At 35.5% G+C, this 14,917-nt stretch overlaps 1 protein-coding gene across 2 annotated transcripts in view; it reads left to right on the top strand.

Annotated features, from left to right (window-relative positions):
* Positions 1 to 1,668: 1,668 nt before the first annotated feature.
* Positions 1,669 to 14,917, top strand: part of LOC123552005 (CUB and zona pellucida-like domain-containing protein 1) — a 33,569-nt gene continuing 20,320 nt past the window's right edge. Inside the window, exons 1-2 of one of the 2 annotated variants that reach the window (XM_053541592.1) lie at positions 1,669 to 1,726; positions 7,047 to 7,132. In XM_053541592.1, the coding sequence (XP_053397567.1) occupies positions 7,126 to 7,132 (7 nt within the window). In that variant the 5' untranslated portion in view covers positions 1,669 to 1,726; positions 7,047 to 7,125. Of the gene's footprint in view, positions 1,727 to 7,046; positions 7,133 to 8,779; positions 8,994 to 14,917 lie in introns of those variants that run through there. The other variant, XM_053541591.1, reaches the window with a different exon arrangement.

Raw genomic sequence — 14,917 nt, 5'->3', positions numbered from 1 at the left:
CATCAACAAAATTTATTTTTGACTGAATGGTATATGTACTTTTTAATAAAAACATTTCAGTTGAATCATATTTAGTATGTTTTCTTACTAGACCCAGTATGTTAAGATACGTCTTGTGACTATTCTATTATTCAGTACACTTTTGTTTAAAACCATAGACTGTTGGGGGTTTTTTTTGTGCTTTTAGACGAAACAACATTGAGAAAAGATGTCATTCAAATGTAAAAAATACATCTTTCCAAAGTTGTGAAAAATATGTCGTTCCAACACTGCAAAAGAGTCAAAACACCTTTCACAATCAAAGAAAAAACTACGTCTTTCAAACGTTGTGAAAAAGACGTCTTTCCAAGGTGGCAAAAAAGACGTCAACGCACCTTTCATTATCAACCAAAAAACAACGTTTGTCCAACGTTGTGAAAAAGACGTCTTTCCAACGTTGTGAAAAAGATGTTAACACACCTTTCATTATCAACCAAAAAACAACGTCTTTCCAACGTTGTGGACAAGACGTCTTTCCAACGTTGCAAAAAAGACGTCTTTCCAACGTTGTGACAAGACGTCAACGCACCTTTCATTATCAACCAAAAAACAACGTTGTTACAACGTCAGGAAAAGACGTCATAACAACGTGGTGTGTTTGCTGGGGTGTATGCCCGCCGCCCCCCGGGGCGGGCAAAATATTGACAGGTGCATAAGACGTTACATCAGCTTTGTGACATTTTCACTGGACATTCAATAATAACGAAAAAGTAATCATATATCTAAATATTTAATTACTTAGTACAATTTCGAAATTATCTTGAAAATAACATTGTATAAATATTTACATTTGTGAACTATCTATCACGATTAAGTAAATATTCAGGTCTGAAATAGTACATACATCGCCAAAATTTGAAAGACTACGTTAATTTTCTACTTTGTGACATTATTACTAGACACAGACTTTTGAAATTTATTCCAACTTCTAACAACTTTTATAGAATTTAAAATTATTTGCAAGAACATTTAGCCTGCAACAATGAAAATATGAAAACAAATCTAAAATAAGATAATATAATTTTCATATAATTTTCAAATACACCCGCTTATCGCTCTAAACTTTTCGCAAAATATCCATTCTTGCATAAAACCTTTGTTTTTTGCCGATTTTGGGCATGCACAAACAGGGAAAAAACGTGTACAAACAAGGAGATTCTCGTGAGCACGCGCTGTTGGTGAACGTTTTGAATATGCTGTTGTGGGTCCAACCTAAGCAAATTATGGATCCCGAATCAATTTTGGCCGACGTCGAAAGGTCCGAGATTTATGAAATCTTTTCATCTGCATATTTATTAAAAATATCATTTTTCAACCTAACTTTACTTTAACTTGTAATAAGCGCTACCTCTCTTGATACGCGACTGAATTGACGTTCCTTATTATTGTATTATTACGCGTATTAGACTCAAAGTAAGTTTACACGCCGCGATTTAATCCCTGAAAATGATAGGCAAACAACAATTTACAAAAATACAATTTCGTTTTCCAAATTAATTTGAGTCGAGAAAGTTGACATGCTAACTTTAAATCTTACACTAAAACTTTTAAAAAATGTTTGTGTCTACTTTACACATCTATGCAGTCTACTGATACAGTGATGGTGTGTAATGTAAAGCATAAACATTGACGAAGCGTAAAGTTTGAAGGATTTTTCCACAGTTAATGAACATTTGATGAACAGAAGGTATTTATTATATATTTTTCAATTTATTTGTAGATCTCACTAACCATGTTTGAGTTTATAAATCCAATCTAAGTTGATTATATCGATGTTGGAAAAATTCAAATTTTTGTGTTTATCAAACTTTGATCGCGATGGGGTGGGGTGCAAAGCAAAATTTTCTAGTTATAGGCCTAGAGATTTCATTCTTAACGACATGAAGAATATAGGTATTGATACCAGTTTCTATTAAACGATAATATTTACATTTAAAAAGCGTAAGGGGCAGACAATTAATTTAAACCAAGCAGAATTGTGTTCTGTCGGCACCTCACCTGCAAATTGTGTAAAGACAGGATGCCATGTAGGGTTATGCCCTTTTCTCATAATTCCGAGCCTCAAAAGCTAAAGTTCCTACCGATATATCGGAAAAAGGGGAAGTCATGCTTATTTTACATATATTTAATATTAAAGAAATTACCACAACAAGAATGTCCGTTCGACATGTATAAAATACGCACTGTTTCTGTATGCCCTGGAAATGCATAAATAAAACATGTGTCCATAACAACCTGAAACGGCCGACTTCGATCGGCTAATGTCAGCTGGATAATCTTGTTTTTTCGATATTTCCAGCACTTAAGTTGTGTTTTATGCAAGAATAGCGATAACGCACGTTTGTTTCGTGAAACAACATCTGCAGAATCCCTCGGGCTATGTTGGTGCACTCGCCCTACGGGCTCGTGCACCAACCAATCCCTTGGGATTCTGCAGATGTTGTTACACAAAAAAACGTGCGTTAACCCTACAATCGTCTACATGTCTAGTCTTGAAGTTATCTTGTTTAGGATTTGTTTGGTGCGTATGACGTCAAATATTTTCAGCTCCGTCACTGAGGTCATCTGCAGACGGCATTCAGGGTAACGTTATTTGACTTTTTCCCGCGTTAACAAAGACGTTATTAACACATTTAAGCAAGCGCCTGTTTGAAATTGTTACCCGTCTACATAACGTTTTTACTCAACATATAACACTTTACTTGGTGTTTTCTAATAAAGTGCAGTGAATTTCTGACTTAAATGTAGTTGAAAGTAGACAGATTTTATGTCTCTTTATTTTGATGTATTGGTCATCAAATTGCGTCGGGTATAGCGCTCAATACATCTGAATTTAGGCCGTGTGTCATCTAAAAAGACAAAAGTGTATGAACATCGTGCGTAACGTCGTTACAATTATTTTTCTATTTGTACAGGCTCGGATCCTGGGCAGGGGCCGATGGCCGTGCCATCCCCAAACCCAAACCCTAACCCCAAAAGTGACCTGTACTCGTCATAGTTGCACCCAACCCAACTATTAAGGCAAAGGAATAATATTTCAGTTTTTCACAATTTAGACCCAAAAATGCAACATTTCATTCCTATATGTTAAAAATGTCCGTGAGGATACCATGCTGACCCCCTAAATCGGAGGGCATTGCCCCTTAACGTATCTCGAATTTTGGAGAAAAAATGCAGCAGGGACCACTATATTTCAAAAAATGACAAGGGAAAGACCCTGTGACTCCACTGTCATGAGGGGGTAACCGTACCTCAAAATTTGCAACAGAAGCCAACATTTTATATATGTATTTCAAACATTTTAAGGTAGACACGCCCTGACCCACCTACACAACTCGGCTCGCCGGTGCCGCCTTCATTCTTTAACTATTGCCGCTCCCTGCACCCCAATGAAATATTTCTGGAACCGGGTCAGTAATACATACACTTCGTATGTTTAAAACGATAACTGACATCTGGCATTTTATTGTACTGTTTAATAATCTCAAATCTCCTAATGCAGCTTTAAGGAATATAAATAAATTCTGAATCGGCGGTTCTTTCGAATAGAAAGAAAAATGCTTCTAAATCCCTTTGCCACTGGCTTCAGAATAACTCTACATTTTTTAAGAGATGTCTAAAAAGAATTTGTCGTGTTTTCGTGTTGTCGTGTCGGCGGGGCGAAAACACGACAACACGAAAACTCGACAAATACCTATAATTTGTCGAGTTTTCTTGTTTTCGTGTCGGCGGGGCGAAAACAAAATGTATTTGTTGTCTTTTCGTGTTGTCGTGTCGACGGGGCGGAAACACGACAACACGACAACTGCCTAATTTGTCGAGTTTTCGTGTTGTTGTGTCGGCGGGGCGAAAACACGAAAACACGACGTTTAAAGGGCGCCGACACGACAAATTTATATTCGCCAACACGAAAACTCTATCGGTAAATTTGTCGTATCGGCGCCCTTTAAACGTCGAGTTTTCGCGTAAGATTTGTCGTGTTGTCGTGTTTTCGCCCCGCCTACACAACAACACGAAATGGCAGAAATCAGCCACCATAGAAGTGGCATTATGAGAATCTTACAGCACACAGTGTGTTTTTGGTGAATGTTTTATAAAAGCAATTTTCGGTCGCTGTGCATTTATATGTGTTAAATTAACAATAATGCCGCATAAGTATTTGAAGTTGATACCTTAGAAATAAAGAAATCAGACTAATAAAATAATGTTTCCTTTCTTCAATTTTCTACGCAGTGATCATCCTTACCTATAGGAAGAGATTTCTGAAGTTGAAGGGAAGCAGGCCCCTGCGTGCAGTTTGACCTCTTAAAAAGACTGCCCCAGTCAAAATAAGGAAAGCCATACTTGGAAAGTTATTAATTTACATACTGGTAACAGGAAAAGTTTTGTATATTGGGTTTTGTATATTGGCTTTTAAGCTATTTTGGGATAAAAGCTATAATTTTCTGTACCCTTTTACACACACATCTATTTCAGCTGGATTTTTACTTGAAAAAAATGCGTATAATTCCACGCGCGTTCGTTTATGCTCATTATTCTCGTATTTTCGTATATCTGGTAAATTTCGGCAAATTTACTACCAGGTTCCTGTGTAACTGTACCATCTATCGTATCAAATGTACGTAATTTGCAAATGCCTACGAAGTGATAGATTATAATGTGTTAAATTTTTTTAAAACTTTAGAAAAAACTTTAACTGTAGTTTTTTTTTATTATTAAAGAAATGTCGAAGACTGTATTTATAACAATAAATAGCGTTTGTCAGTATCATAATATGAAATTATTAGGCTATGTAGGACCACATTCGTAACAGATCGCATTTGTAACAGATTTCGTACGTATGCGATCGAATTCGTAACAAGTAAAATGTGTTACAAATGTGTTTGTCCAACATGGGGGTTGACATGAGAAGCACATATATGTATCATGTTGAGTTTTATACTGCAAATGTTCAGTTGGTTGTCATCGCAACATCATTAAATGACTGCCATAAGCACCATCACAAGTTAGCGTCGTCGTCGTCGACGACGTCAATAACGTCATAAATTATTTGAGCCGCATCATGAGAAAATGGGCCTTCGGGAATCTTCGAGGCTTTGCAACCAGTGTGGGCCCAGATCAGTCTGTGCATCCGCGCAGTCTGATCATAGCCCACACCGTTCGCTGTTATTTCAAAGAAAGCTTATTCTACCTAAATATGAAGTTTTCTGACCCTAATTCAGATGCATAAATGCGCAGGTCAGCCTTAATATAGCGTTTCCGGAAATTCACGAAAATGTCCGAATGCCAATATTCCCGTGACTTGGCTCAATTTTCATTATCATTTCTGCATCCACTGCCATTACCACTATAATATGATTACAACTTCAGCTACATCTACTTTTATCTCGACTAGCTGAAAGGTAGACCCCACGAACCCGGTGGGGACATACATTTGTAGCTATCTTTCGTTATCCAGAGCTGTCTCAAGTTGGGTGACAAACAGGAAGTTGCTATGTCCTGGGACAAATTATATACAACTTGTCGTGGACGGAGTCGTTAGCCTTAGTCTAGGAGGGCCCGGCCTTGTGCATGCTGCGAACTAATATCTATGAGATTTTAAGAAAATACACCTTAGTTTTTTTAATTACCCTCACCCCACTGAGCTCGCTTGTAAGGAAATATGCCTTCGTTTAAAATAATCCCGCCGTGAAATAGCGGAGTTTGTGCGTTCGTGCTGTTATATATAGGTTCTTGTCCTTGGTATTACTTGCCCATGCATTGTCAGATTTTCAAATTATTTTGGTAGAAATGATCAGCTTTGAACTTAGATTTGTTTTGTTATTTTGTTGTAATATATACGTTTGTGTCCGGATCATAACTCGCTTTAGTCGAATTTCCAAATACTTTGGTACAAATAACCACCATTTATTGACAATCTGTAGTGATCATATTACACCTATTACTGCAAACGACTCAAATTTTGGCACCCTGTAGAATGGTTTTGATGAATATTATGTTTGTTGGATTCTGAGCGCCTGTATTCAACAGTATTTAGGTAATACAGTTTAGGGCAGTTAATCTTACCATTGATCCTACAACCGACCAGTCCAAGATGATGATGATGATGATAATGATGATAAAAATGTCAAAAAATATTAAAATCAGTACAACAGTAACTTTATGTTAGTAACAGACAACTCCCCAGCTTGAAACAGCACCGATAGGCGAAAATCGCTACAGATACGAGTAGTTATCACCCGATCTCGAACGTGTATCCCTCGACACTCTAGTCGGTGGTTAGTTCCTCCCATTAATATTAATTGAAATTATACCCTGCCTCATATACAAGTTTACACTCATATAATCGTTTACGGGTCTGGTAAAACGCATGATGTTCAAAGCAATGCAAATTGACAAAGATAAACAAAACGAAAACGAAAAACCTATCTTACAGCGAACCCGCGGACGCCGACGACATCAGGATCGAAACAATAGCCATGAGCAGTCTTCGAATAGTCAAGCTAGTCACTATTTAAAAGTATACATAAATGTATACATACCCGGTGTTCTACGAAAACAAGCTTTTACAAGACTATCTATGTTAGTTGAGACTGCCTTGATCTTGTTTTTAATGCATTTTATTTGTTGTTGAAGAGATACAACCAGCGATTTGCCGATTATAAAAGTTGACCAGGGATTGCATGTGGTGTGCATCTTCCCCTTAATCATACATATTCATATATTCATGCATTCAGTTAAAATGAAATCTTAAAAACCAAAACCGATATGGGAAATTTATAAGTGATATGTACATGTAGTACCATGCTACTATGAACAGACAAGTCATGCTAACGGTATTCTTTCCAAGTTTAATTGCCAGATAACAAACCAGTACCAAGATATTAATCTGACCGGAAATACATGTATCCCTCTAATCAACAAGAGGGTCGTCATGGCCCACTATCGCTAACATGAGTAATACTACACTATATATGTTATTAAATCTGCGATTTTTGCCATTTCAGGGACCATAACTCAAAGACAAATAGCGTGATGTGGCTACTCTTCAAGGAAAAAAAAAGATCTTAATGATATATAATTTCAATGCAAGGTTGGTCAAAATCAAATAATAAATGTGATCTATGTCATGTTTACAATGCTAAAGTCAGCAATTTTTATCATTTTAGGGACCATAACTCCAGGACAAATGGTGCTATATAGCTTGTTTTCGCAAGGAACCGAGATAATAATAAAAATCAAATAATAAATGTAGTCTCCATTGTGTTGACAAGGATAAAATCAGCATGTTTTTTTTGCAAATTCAGGGACCGTAACTCCAAGTAAAATTGTGCAATACGGTTATTTTTGAAAGGAACCGAGATCTTATAGATAAACAAGTTGTGTGCAAGTTTAGCAAAAATAAACAAAAAAATGTGGCCTCTATCGCGTTCACAAGGCTAAAATCAGTAATTATTGCCATCTCTGGGGCCATAACTCCAAGACGAATAAGGTGATATGGCTGGTTTTTGAAAGGAATCGAGATATCATAGATATATACACGTTCTGTGCAAGTTTTGTCAAAATAAAAAAATAAATGTTGTCTCTCTCTCTCGTATTCACAAGAAAAATGTGAACGGACGGACGGTCGGACGACGGACGACGTACAAAGGATGATCACAATAGCTTACTTTGTCACTTCGTACAAGTGAGCTAAAACATGTTACAAATGTGTTTCAAATGTAAAAAAGCACTTTTTTGTTCATTTTTCCGATTGAAAATGATATGTGACAGATGTGATCAGATAATCAGATGATCAGAGATTGATCTAAAGGGATTCTGAAGGAAAAACAGCATGCGACTGCATGTGGTGATATGCTTAATTATTATGAATTAACTCGAACTCACTTCCCTGAAGAACTATTTTACCACGTAACTTCAAACCTGTATTAAAGGACCGGTTTTTGTTAAATTTGAATAAATAAAATGGAAAAAAACAACAACAGAAAGCTGACACTTTTCTTAATCTTGTAGAGCCATGATTATAATAATTGTTTATAATGTCAGATTTCTACATACAGAAACAAACATTCTTCTTGAACGCAGAGAATGTTTCAAACGAAAATGTTGTGTAAACTCCAAAAATTAGTTTAATTAATTCAATCGTAATACTGATGTGTGAAAAATACAATGTATTTAAATTAAAATAACAATGATTTTTTTTTAAAAAAGGCCGACAACGAAGTTACATTTAGTATTCCGAACTTTTAGATAAAATAGCAGAAAATCATCTAGGTTTAACACGCATTTAAATGGTGAAGAACAAAGCAATATCAAAAACTAATATTTTCAGGCAACAGTTTACAGTTTCGACTTGCTATTTTCATTAAAATGTGCCCTAATTTTATTGTTCTAATACTCTGAATCAACAAGGCAAATATCATATAAAAAACGACATCTTTCTCTCTTGGTAAGACAAGCCTAGATTTAGCCATTTTCACAGGGCGAAATGTAACATTAATGTAGATATTTTCCATTTAAAACAGATGCAGGCAATAATTTCATAACAGAACTTCTGTTTTCAACAAAAAATTCAACAAATGTTTTCCCAGATTTTCACATGAAAGGACGAGTTAAACTGTAAGGCGTAAGTGTGCGGGTAATAGCAGAATAACCTACGGCATACGCTTCGACTGGACGACAGCATAAGATAAGATAAATGCCGCATTCCAATCCCCGATTCAGTTGTTTCAGGTCAAACTTATCTTATCTTATTCCTTGACATTTGTCTTTAAGTACTGATATTAAAAGAGTCCTTATCTCTATGATATAAAGAAGAAATTAAGATAGAAAGGATTCCATTTCAGCTAGAACGACTATATATTAGACCTTCCTGATTTCAGCCATTAAAATGAGTGTATTCTATTTGTTACTTACTTTTTCCTTCATACAGATGGGGAGATGTGTGTCTGTATGTAAGTATTAAATTTTGTCAATAAAATTTAAAAGAAGAACGTTTGGTAGTTTAGAATGCAACCAAGCAAAATAATAGCAGACTCGTTTTGATTGGGTCTGTTCATGAGGGTAATGGAAAGAGCAACACCCCTCACGCCCCCTAGCACCGGCTTAAGCGGAATTCTAATAGAGATTTTCAGCTTACTTCGACGCGTACTGCGGACCACGGACTGCGGACTTACTATAGGGGTTTTCTCAAACTGCACTTAAGTTAGATATGCATAACAGAACAGTGACATATTTTAGCATCCGGTTCTAATGCCGTAATACTGTTTCCATTGAAAATATCTGAGAAAAGACAGTTATAAGATTTATTAATATCCCTTTTACAAGCATTCTTAACAGCGTGGGCGCATTTAAAAAAAACCTTTTACCTTTTTGTATCGCTTTTTGATTAATGTATCTTTTCAAATCTTTCGACTACCGTATTTATGAACAAGAAGCTAGAGGATCTGTATGTTCTTTTTTATTTGAAGTGTTGCAACTTATTTATATACTTGCTGTCAATTTCGTGAGGTTCTAGCCAGAATTCGCTAGCAGCGATTACGGCTGTTGATTCAACGATCAACATAACCTATAATCCAGGATTTGAACCAATGACCACCTGGTGAGGAGACAGACACGCTACCCCTGCGCCGCAAGAGGTTCACCTATTTTATATCAGGGGACTCCTATGCGTAGGGTATCACAACATCATATGTTACAAGTTATTACTTAATTGAATGTTTGGTATCAAAGAATGTATATAGTGATTTTGGAAACTTGGAGTTTCGTACTATTGCGCTCGCGACGCTGAAATGCACGATACGATGCGTGACATTTTGATGCACCGCGATAAAAAATGTCGCACGTGGTATCATACATGTATATACTTAACCATTTCAAACCCTAAAAAATCAGTTTTATACGGTACTGAATTCATTCAGTTTTCCCGGTCACCTTATCATTATATACATGATGGCTACATAATGAATTTTTAAACCAATATAGACCTTGAGTTTTCATGAGTTTAAATCTTAGTCCAAGTTCCCTGAAGCCGAGTATCTACACATACCATATATGCATGTGTTCGAAAAGGTACTCGACTAAAAAGGCTTTGTCAATAATGATTAAAGGCTAGTCTCGACTACTAAGCCGGTTGTATATATCAAATGACACACAGAATTGCTCAAATGGTGTCATTGGAGTTGGCTAAGTCAAAAATATAAGTTCGTTGACAATTCTATGCATGTAGTGGCCATAATACATTTTTGGAAAATGATCGGAATTTTGACCTCGGCCGCTTCCCAGGCCCCATGTTCACAAAACAATTTTCGGTCTCAGCTGGGTTTTAGATTGAAATTTTGACAGCTAGTTTTAATGGTACTTAAAGATTAAATTCAAGTTGAGACTGAAAATCCATACTGAATAGTCACTTGAAAATAGTCATGAATTTAAAACTTAAATTTTAACATTCAAAATTCTGATATCAGATTATAAAAATACGAAGTGGCTATTTCCTTTTTTTTTATTTTCAAACATACTGATACATAACTAATTCAGGATGTTTTCGCTGAATTATGGTAATGTAGTTGATCTCGTTTCGACGGGGATGAAAGATACATGTATGAGAACTTCCTGTATGTTTAGACAAAGTGTTAAACTAAATCATTCAAGATATTTCATTAAAACTTCTGTTTTATGGAATATTAGATACAAATATCAAATTAATGAAAACCAATGACCTTTTCCGTACAGAAGTCTACGAGGAGACAGTATTTATACTATGCAACAAAAATTAAACGGACGAATCAGGATGATTTTTTTTTCAATAATAGGTAAGTAATATAGGACAGAGTATTTAGCTGAATCTAGAGGCATCCTACATGTAGAAAGTTTATGGAGCCGAATCTTTAAAATATGTCATGAACTAAAAATTAATAGAATATGACATCTGAAAATTTCTATTCCTTGTGTTAAATGTATCCTGTTCACTATCCATATATTTTCAAACGTATGTATGTATTAACAGATTGTTACAATACACTAATTTCTACAGTTAAGGCAAAAGTTACAACACATATATAGGTAAAAGAAACATATATACCATAGGTATGTTTTCTTTCTTGCAAACCTTTAAATATTTTGAGAAAACCCCTACTGTAAGTACGCAGTCCGCTGTCCGCAGTCCGGGTCGAAGTAAGTTGAAAATCTCTAATACAAAGTCATTGAATGGACTCCATGATCCAAAGGACCTGAAAATATAACAACACCGAATCCAATTATGGGGCGACTTTTTACGGCCGCCACACATCCTTATCTTTTATCCAGTGCAACAACAACAACAACAACAATAGTTTATTTAAGTCTCACTTTTGTACACATATTACATAATAACACATATTTTAAAATATAAATACACGTACAAAACCACTCTATAAGAGTTATGAGAGACTAAAATCCTAAGACAATGAATCACTAAAATATAGAATATTAAGATATACACGTACAGTTCTAAAAGAGCTAAAATAGCACCTTAATATACTATGCCGATAAGAACGCTTTAATAAAACGATATACATGTTAATTGCCTTATAAAAGTACATACATATATTCATATATACATTTTTAAAAGTTCATATAAAAGAACAAATTTTGTACAAGTTAAGTAACATTATACAGCTTATTTCGTCTTTCACATAATATTTCAAAGCAGGTTCTGGCAGTATATTTAACAATATTTTCGTTTGATAGCAAATAAATAAATTTTTCAGAGTCAGTATACATTGAGAAAGACATATTGTATTTCGTAACATTTTTAAAAAGTTCTTGTCTAAGAGATTCGTAAACGGGACAACGAATTAAAACATGTGACTCATCTTCTACTTCAGTCTGACAATTGAAACATGTTCTTTGTTCAATTGGTAAAGCTTGATATCGCCCGGTTTCAATTTTAAGTGGGGCAACGCCACACCTAAATTTTGCCAGAGCAATTCTGTGGTGTCTCTGTAAAATTTCTGACCTAACATACGCTTCCGTTTTGTACTCAGTCTTAAATCGTTTATATTGTCTAAGTTTATTGCCACTGTTACGGCCACTGACTCCAGTCTCTGAGTTAATACATGATTGCCATTTTTCCTTAAATTTAATAAATAAGCAAGTTTGCAGTGAGTGAACAGTATCATATCTTTTACTTTTACTATAAACATTATCTGTCACAAGAACGCAATTTAACGACTTTTGCACTATGTTTTCTATATTAAAGCACCAGTTTTTTGTTTGTTTCCTTAGTCTATATGACCACTTAAACACCTTGTTGTTAATTCTGGAATTGTCCATACAGTTTAACCGGAACCAATGCCCACGCACAGACTTCCATTGACGAATACTGGGAGGAAGCCACCCCATATCCCCTGTCACAGCCGCGTTTGAAGTATACTTCCCAACTCCCAAGTAAAATCGGCAAGCCCTATGATGCACGTTGTCCCCCAGATTGCAGCTCCGTAACTTATCACTGGCCATACCATCGTGTCGTAAAGTTTAGTATAAACGTTGAAAGGCATTCCGCCCAGTAGTTTGAATTTACTAATTAGCAAACCAAGAGCTCTGGTTGCAGTCTGAGCAACATATTTCGCTGTTTTAGAATAGTCTAGTGTTTCGTTCAGCATTAATCCGAGATATTTATACTGCTCGACATAAGCTACAACTGTGTCATTCAGTTTAAAAACAAAGTCACTTCTTGATACAGAATTATTACGGAAATGCATCACTTTAGTTTTGTCCATGTTTACTGACATCCTGTTACGAGAACACCAACCTGATACAACATCCATAAGCCCCTGGAGTTCTTCTTCACTTTCGGCGATAAGTACTAGATCGTCCGCATAGAAGAGATGGCAAATTATTCTTCCGTCTACGTTTATACCTTTATTTAAGTGCTCTAGCTGTTTACTGAGATCATTGATATAGATGTTAAAGGCGGTGGTTGATAAGAGACATCCTTGCTTTAAGCCAATATCTACATTGAACCAGTCAGTTGTAAAATTATTTACCTTAACGGCACACCTCACGTCAGTATACAATGACCTAATAGCTTTCAACATTTTACCCTGTATACCTATTTTCTGCATTTTGTCCCACAGTATTTGTCTATCGATGCGGTCATATGCTTTACTGTAATCGACATAGCAAACAAATGTTGATTTCTTGAGTTTTTTTCCTGCATTCTACCAAGTTTGTAAGAGTAGATAAGTGATCTATCGTACTTCGCTTTTGTTTAAATCCATTTTGTGAGTCAGATATAACATCATTACTTTCACACCATTTTACTAAGCGGTCGTTCAGAATGGAACAATACGCTTTATATACTGCTGACGTCACTGTTATTCCACGGTAATTTGTTTGATCAGTTTTATCAGAAGATGGATTCTTCAGTACTGGTGTTATCAGACCCTCACTCCATGTTTTAGGCATCTTTCCTGTTGCAAAGCAAACACAAAACAGTTTATGAAGGAAGTCGATACACGTTAAAGATTGTATTACTTCTGCGGGTACGTCATCATTACCGGTAGCCTTGTTCTTGTTAAGTGAATTTACAGCTTTTTCTACTTCCATAATTGATATGCCTTCATTTAAACAACTGCCATCGAACGTTTTAGAGTTCATTGGTATATTTTCATCGTATGTGTCTATATTCTGATGTGTGACCGTAAATAGATTTTTGAATGACTGTTTCCACTTTTCAAGTACCTCTTGTTGTGACGTGCTTATACTTCCATCACACTGTTTAATTTCCATCGGAATTTTATTTGTTCTTTCAGAACCAACACCAATCTTTCCGATTGTTTTCCAAAACTGTCCTTAATTTTTATTTTACATGTTTCTAAAAGCTGTTCTTGTGTTTGTTTCCAGTATTCTCGCTTTCTCCGCTGTACATTTCTGTCGAATGTTTTTCGGGACTGAATATACTCTTTCCTGAGTCTTTGTCTCCTTTCTCTATCAACACATTTTGTCCAAGTCTTTTCTTTTGCACACATATCCGTCCATAAATCGCTAAGGTTAGCATTCCACCATGGTTTCTTTATCCGGCGCTTCTTGTTATTTCCAACCGAATTGACATTAATCTTTTTAGGATTTAAATGTTTATCCATCTGGGTTTTCAGTATATCAACAAAGTCATTATATGATCTATCAATGCATGTCTGTTTATTTTGATGGCCTTCAAGATACTGTATCTGTTCTAGTAATTTCTCATGAATATCTTTCTCGTTCATGAAGGCATCTGGAATATTTGTTCGTTCATATGTTGTGCATGTTGAGTTTTTGTACTTGTTTTCTTTTGTATTAGTTCCATGTGGACACGATTTGATGTTCATTTTCCACGTTAGAACCGAATGGTCTGGAATTTTTATATATTCGAGAGTATTCACACCAATTGCTTCATTTATTAGTTCATTAGCTCTCAACACTCTAAAGTCACAGAATTTGTCTAGTTGTTCATATGGTATTAGGCATTATGCATTTAAGTAAATATATAGTTTTGTTTTCCATATAAGGACGGAGAAATCAAGTAGCAGGTGTGGTTAATCCTCTGTATAAAATCAGCGAAGTTTAAAATGAGGTAGATAGATAGATTTATTCAATTATAAGACCATTTGCACAATTTAAAGATACAAGTATCAAATTAATAAGTAAGTTATTGTTATTCTGTTTAGCCTGAAAAGCATGTAGTCTTATTCAGACCGCAATACCAAGATGAACAAGAATAATTTAGTTGGCTCTGATCAAGGGCAGACGCTAAAGTCATTTTTTTGTGTTTACTCTAAAGTACTGGAAATTTCTGTATAAAAGATTTACGCTGGAGTTTTCCTTTTTAATAATGCTGTCAACAAATGGCTTATATGTT

This window comes from Mercenaria mercenaria, chromosome 4 (assembly GCF_021730395.1).
Source record: "Mercenaria mercenaria strain notata chromosome 4, MADL_Memer_1, whole genome shotgun sequence".
In the NCBI taxonomy this organism is placed as follows: Eukaryota; Metazoa; Mollusca; class Bivalvia; order Venerida; family Veneridae; genus Mercenaria; species Mercenaria mercenaria.
This window is presented reverse-complemented; position numbering and strand designations above follow the sequence as displayed.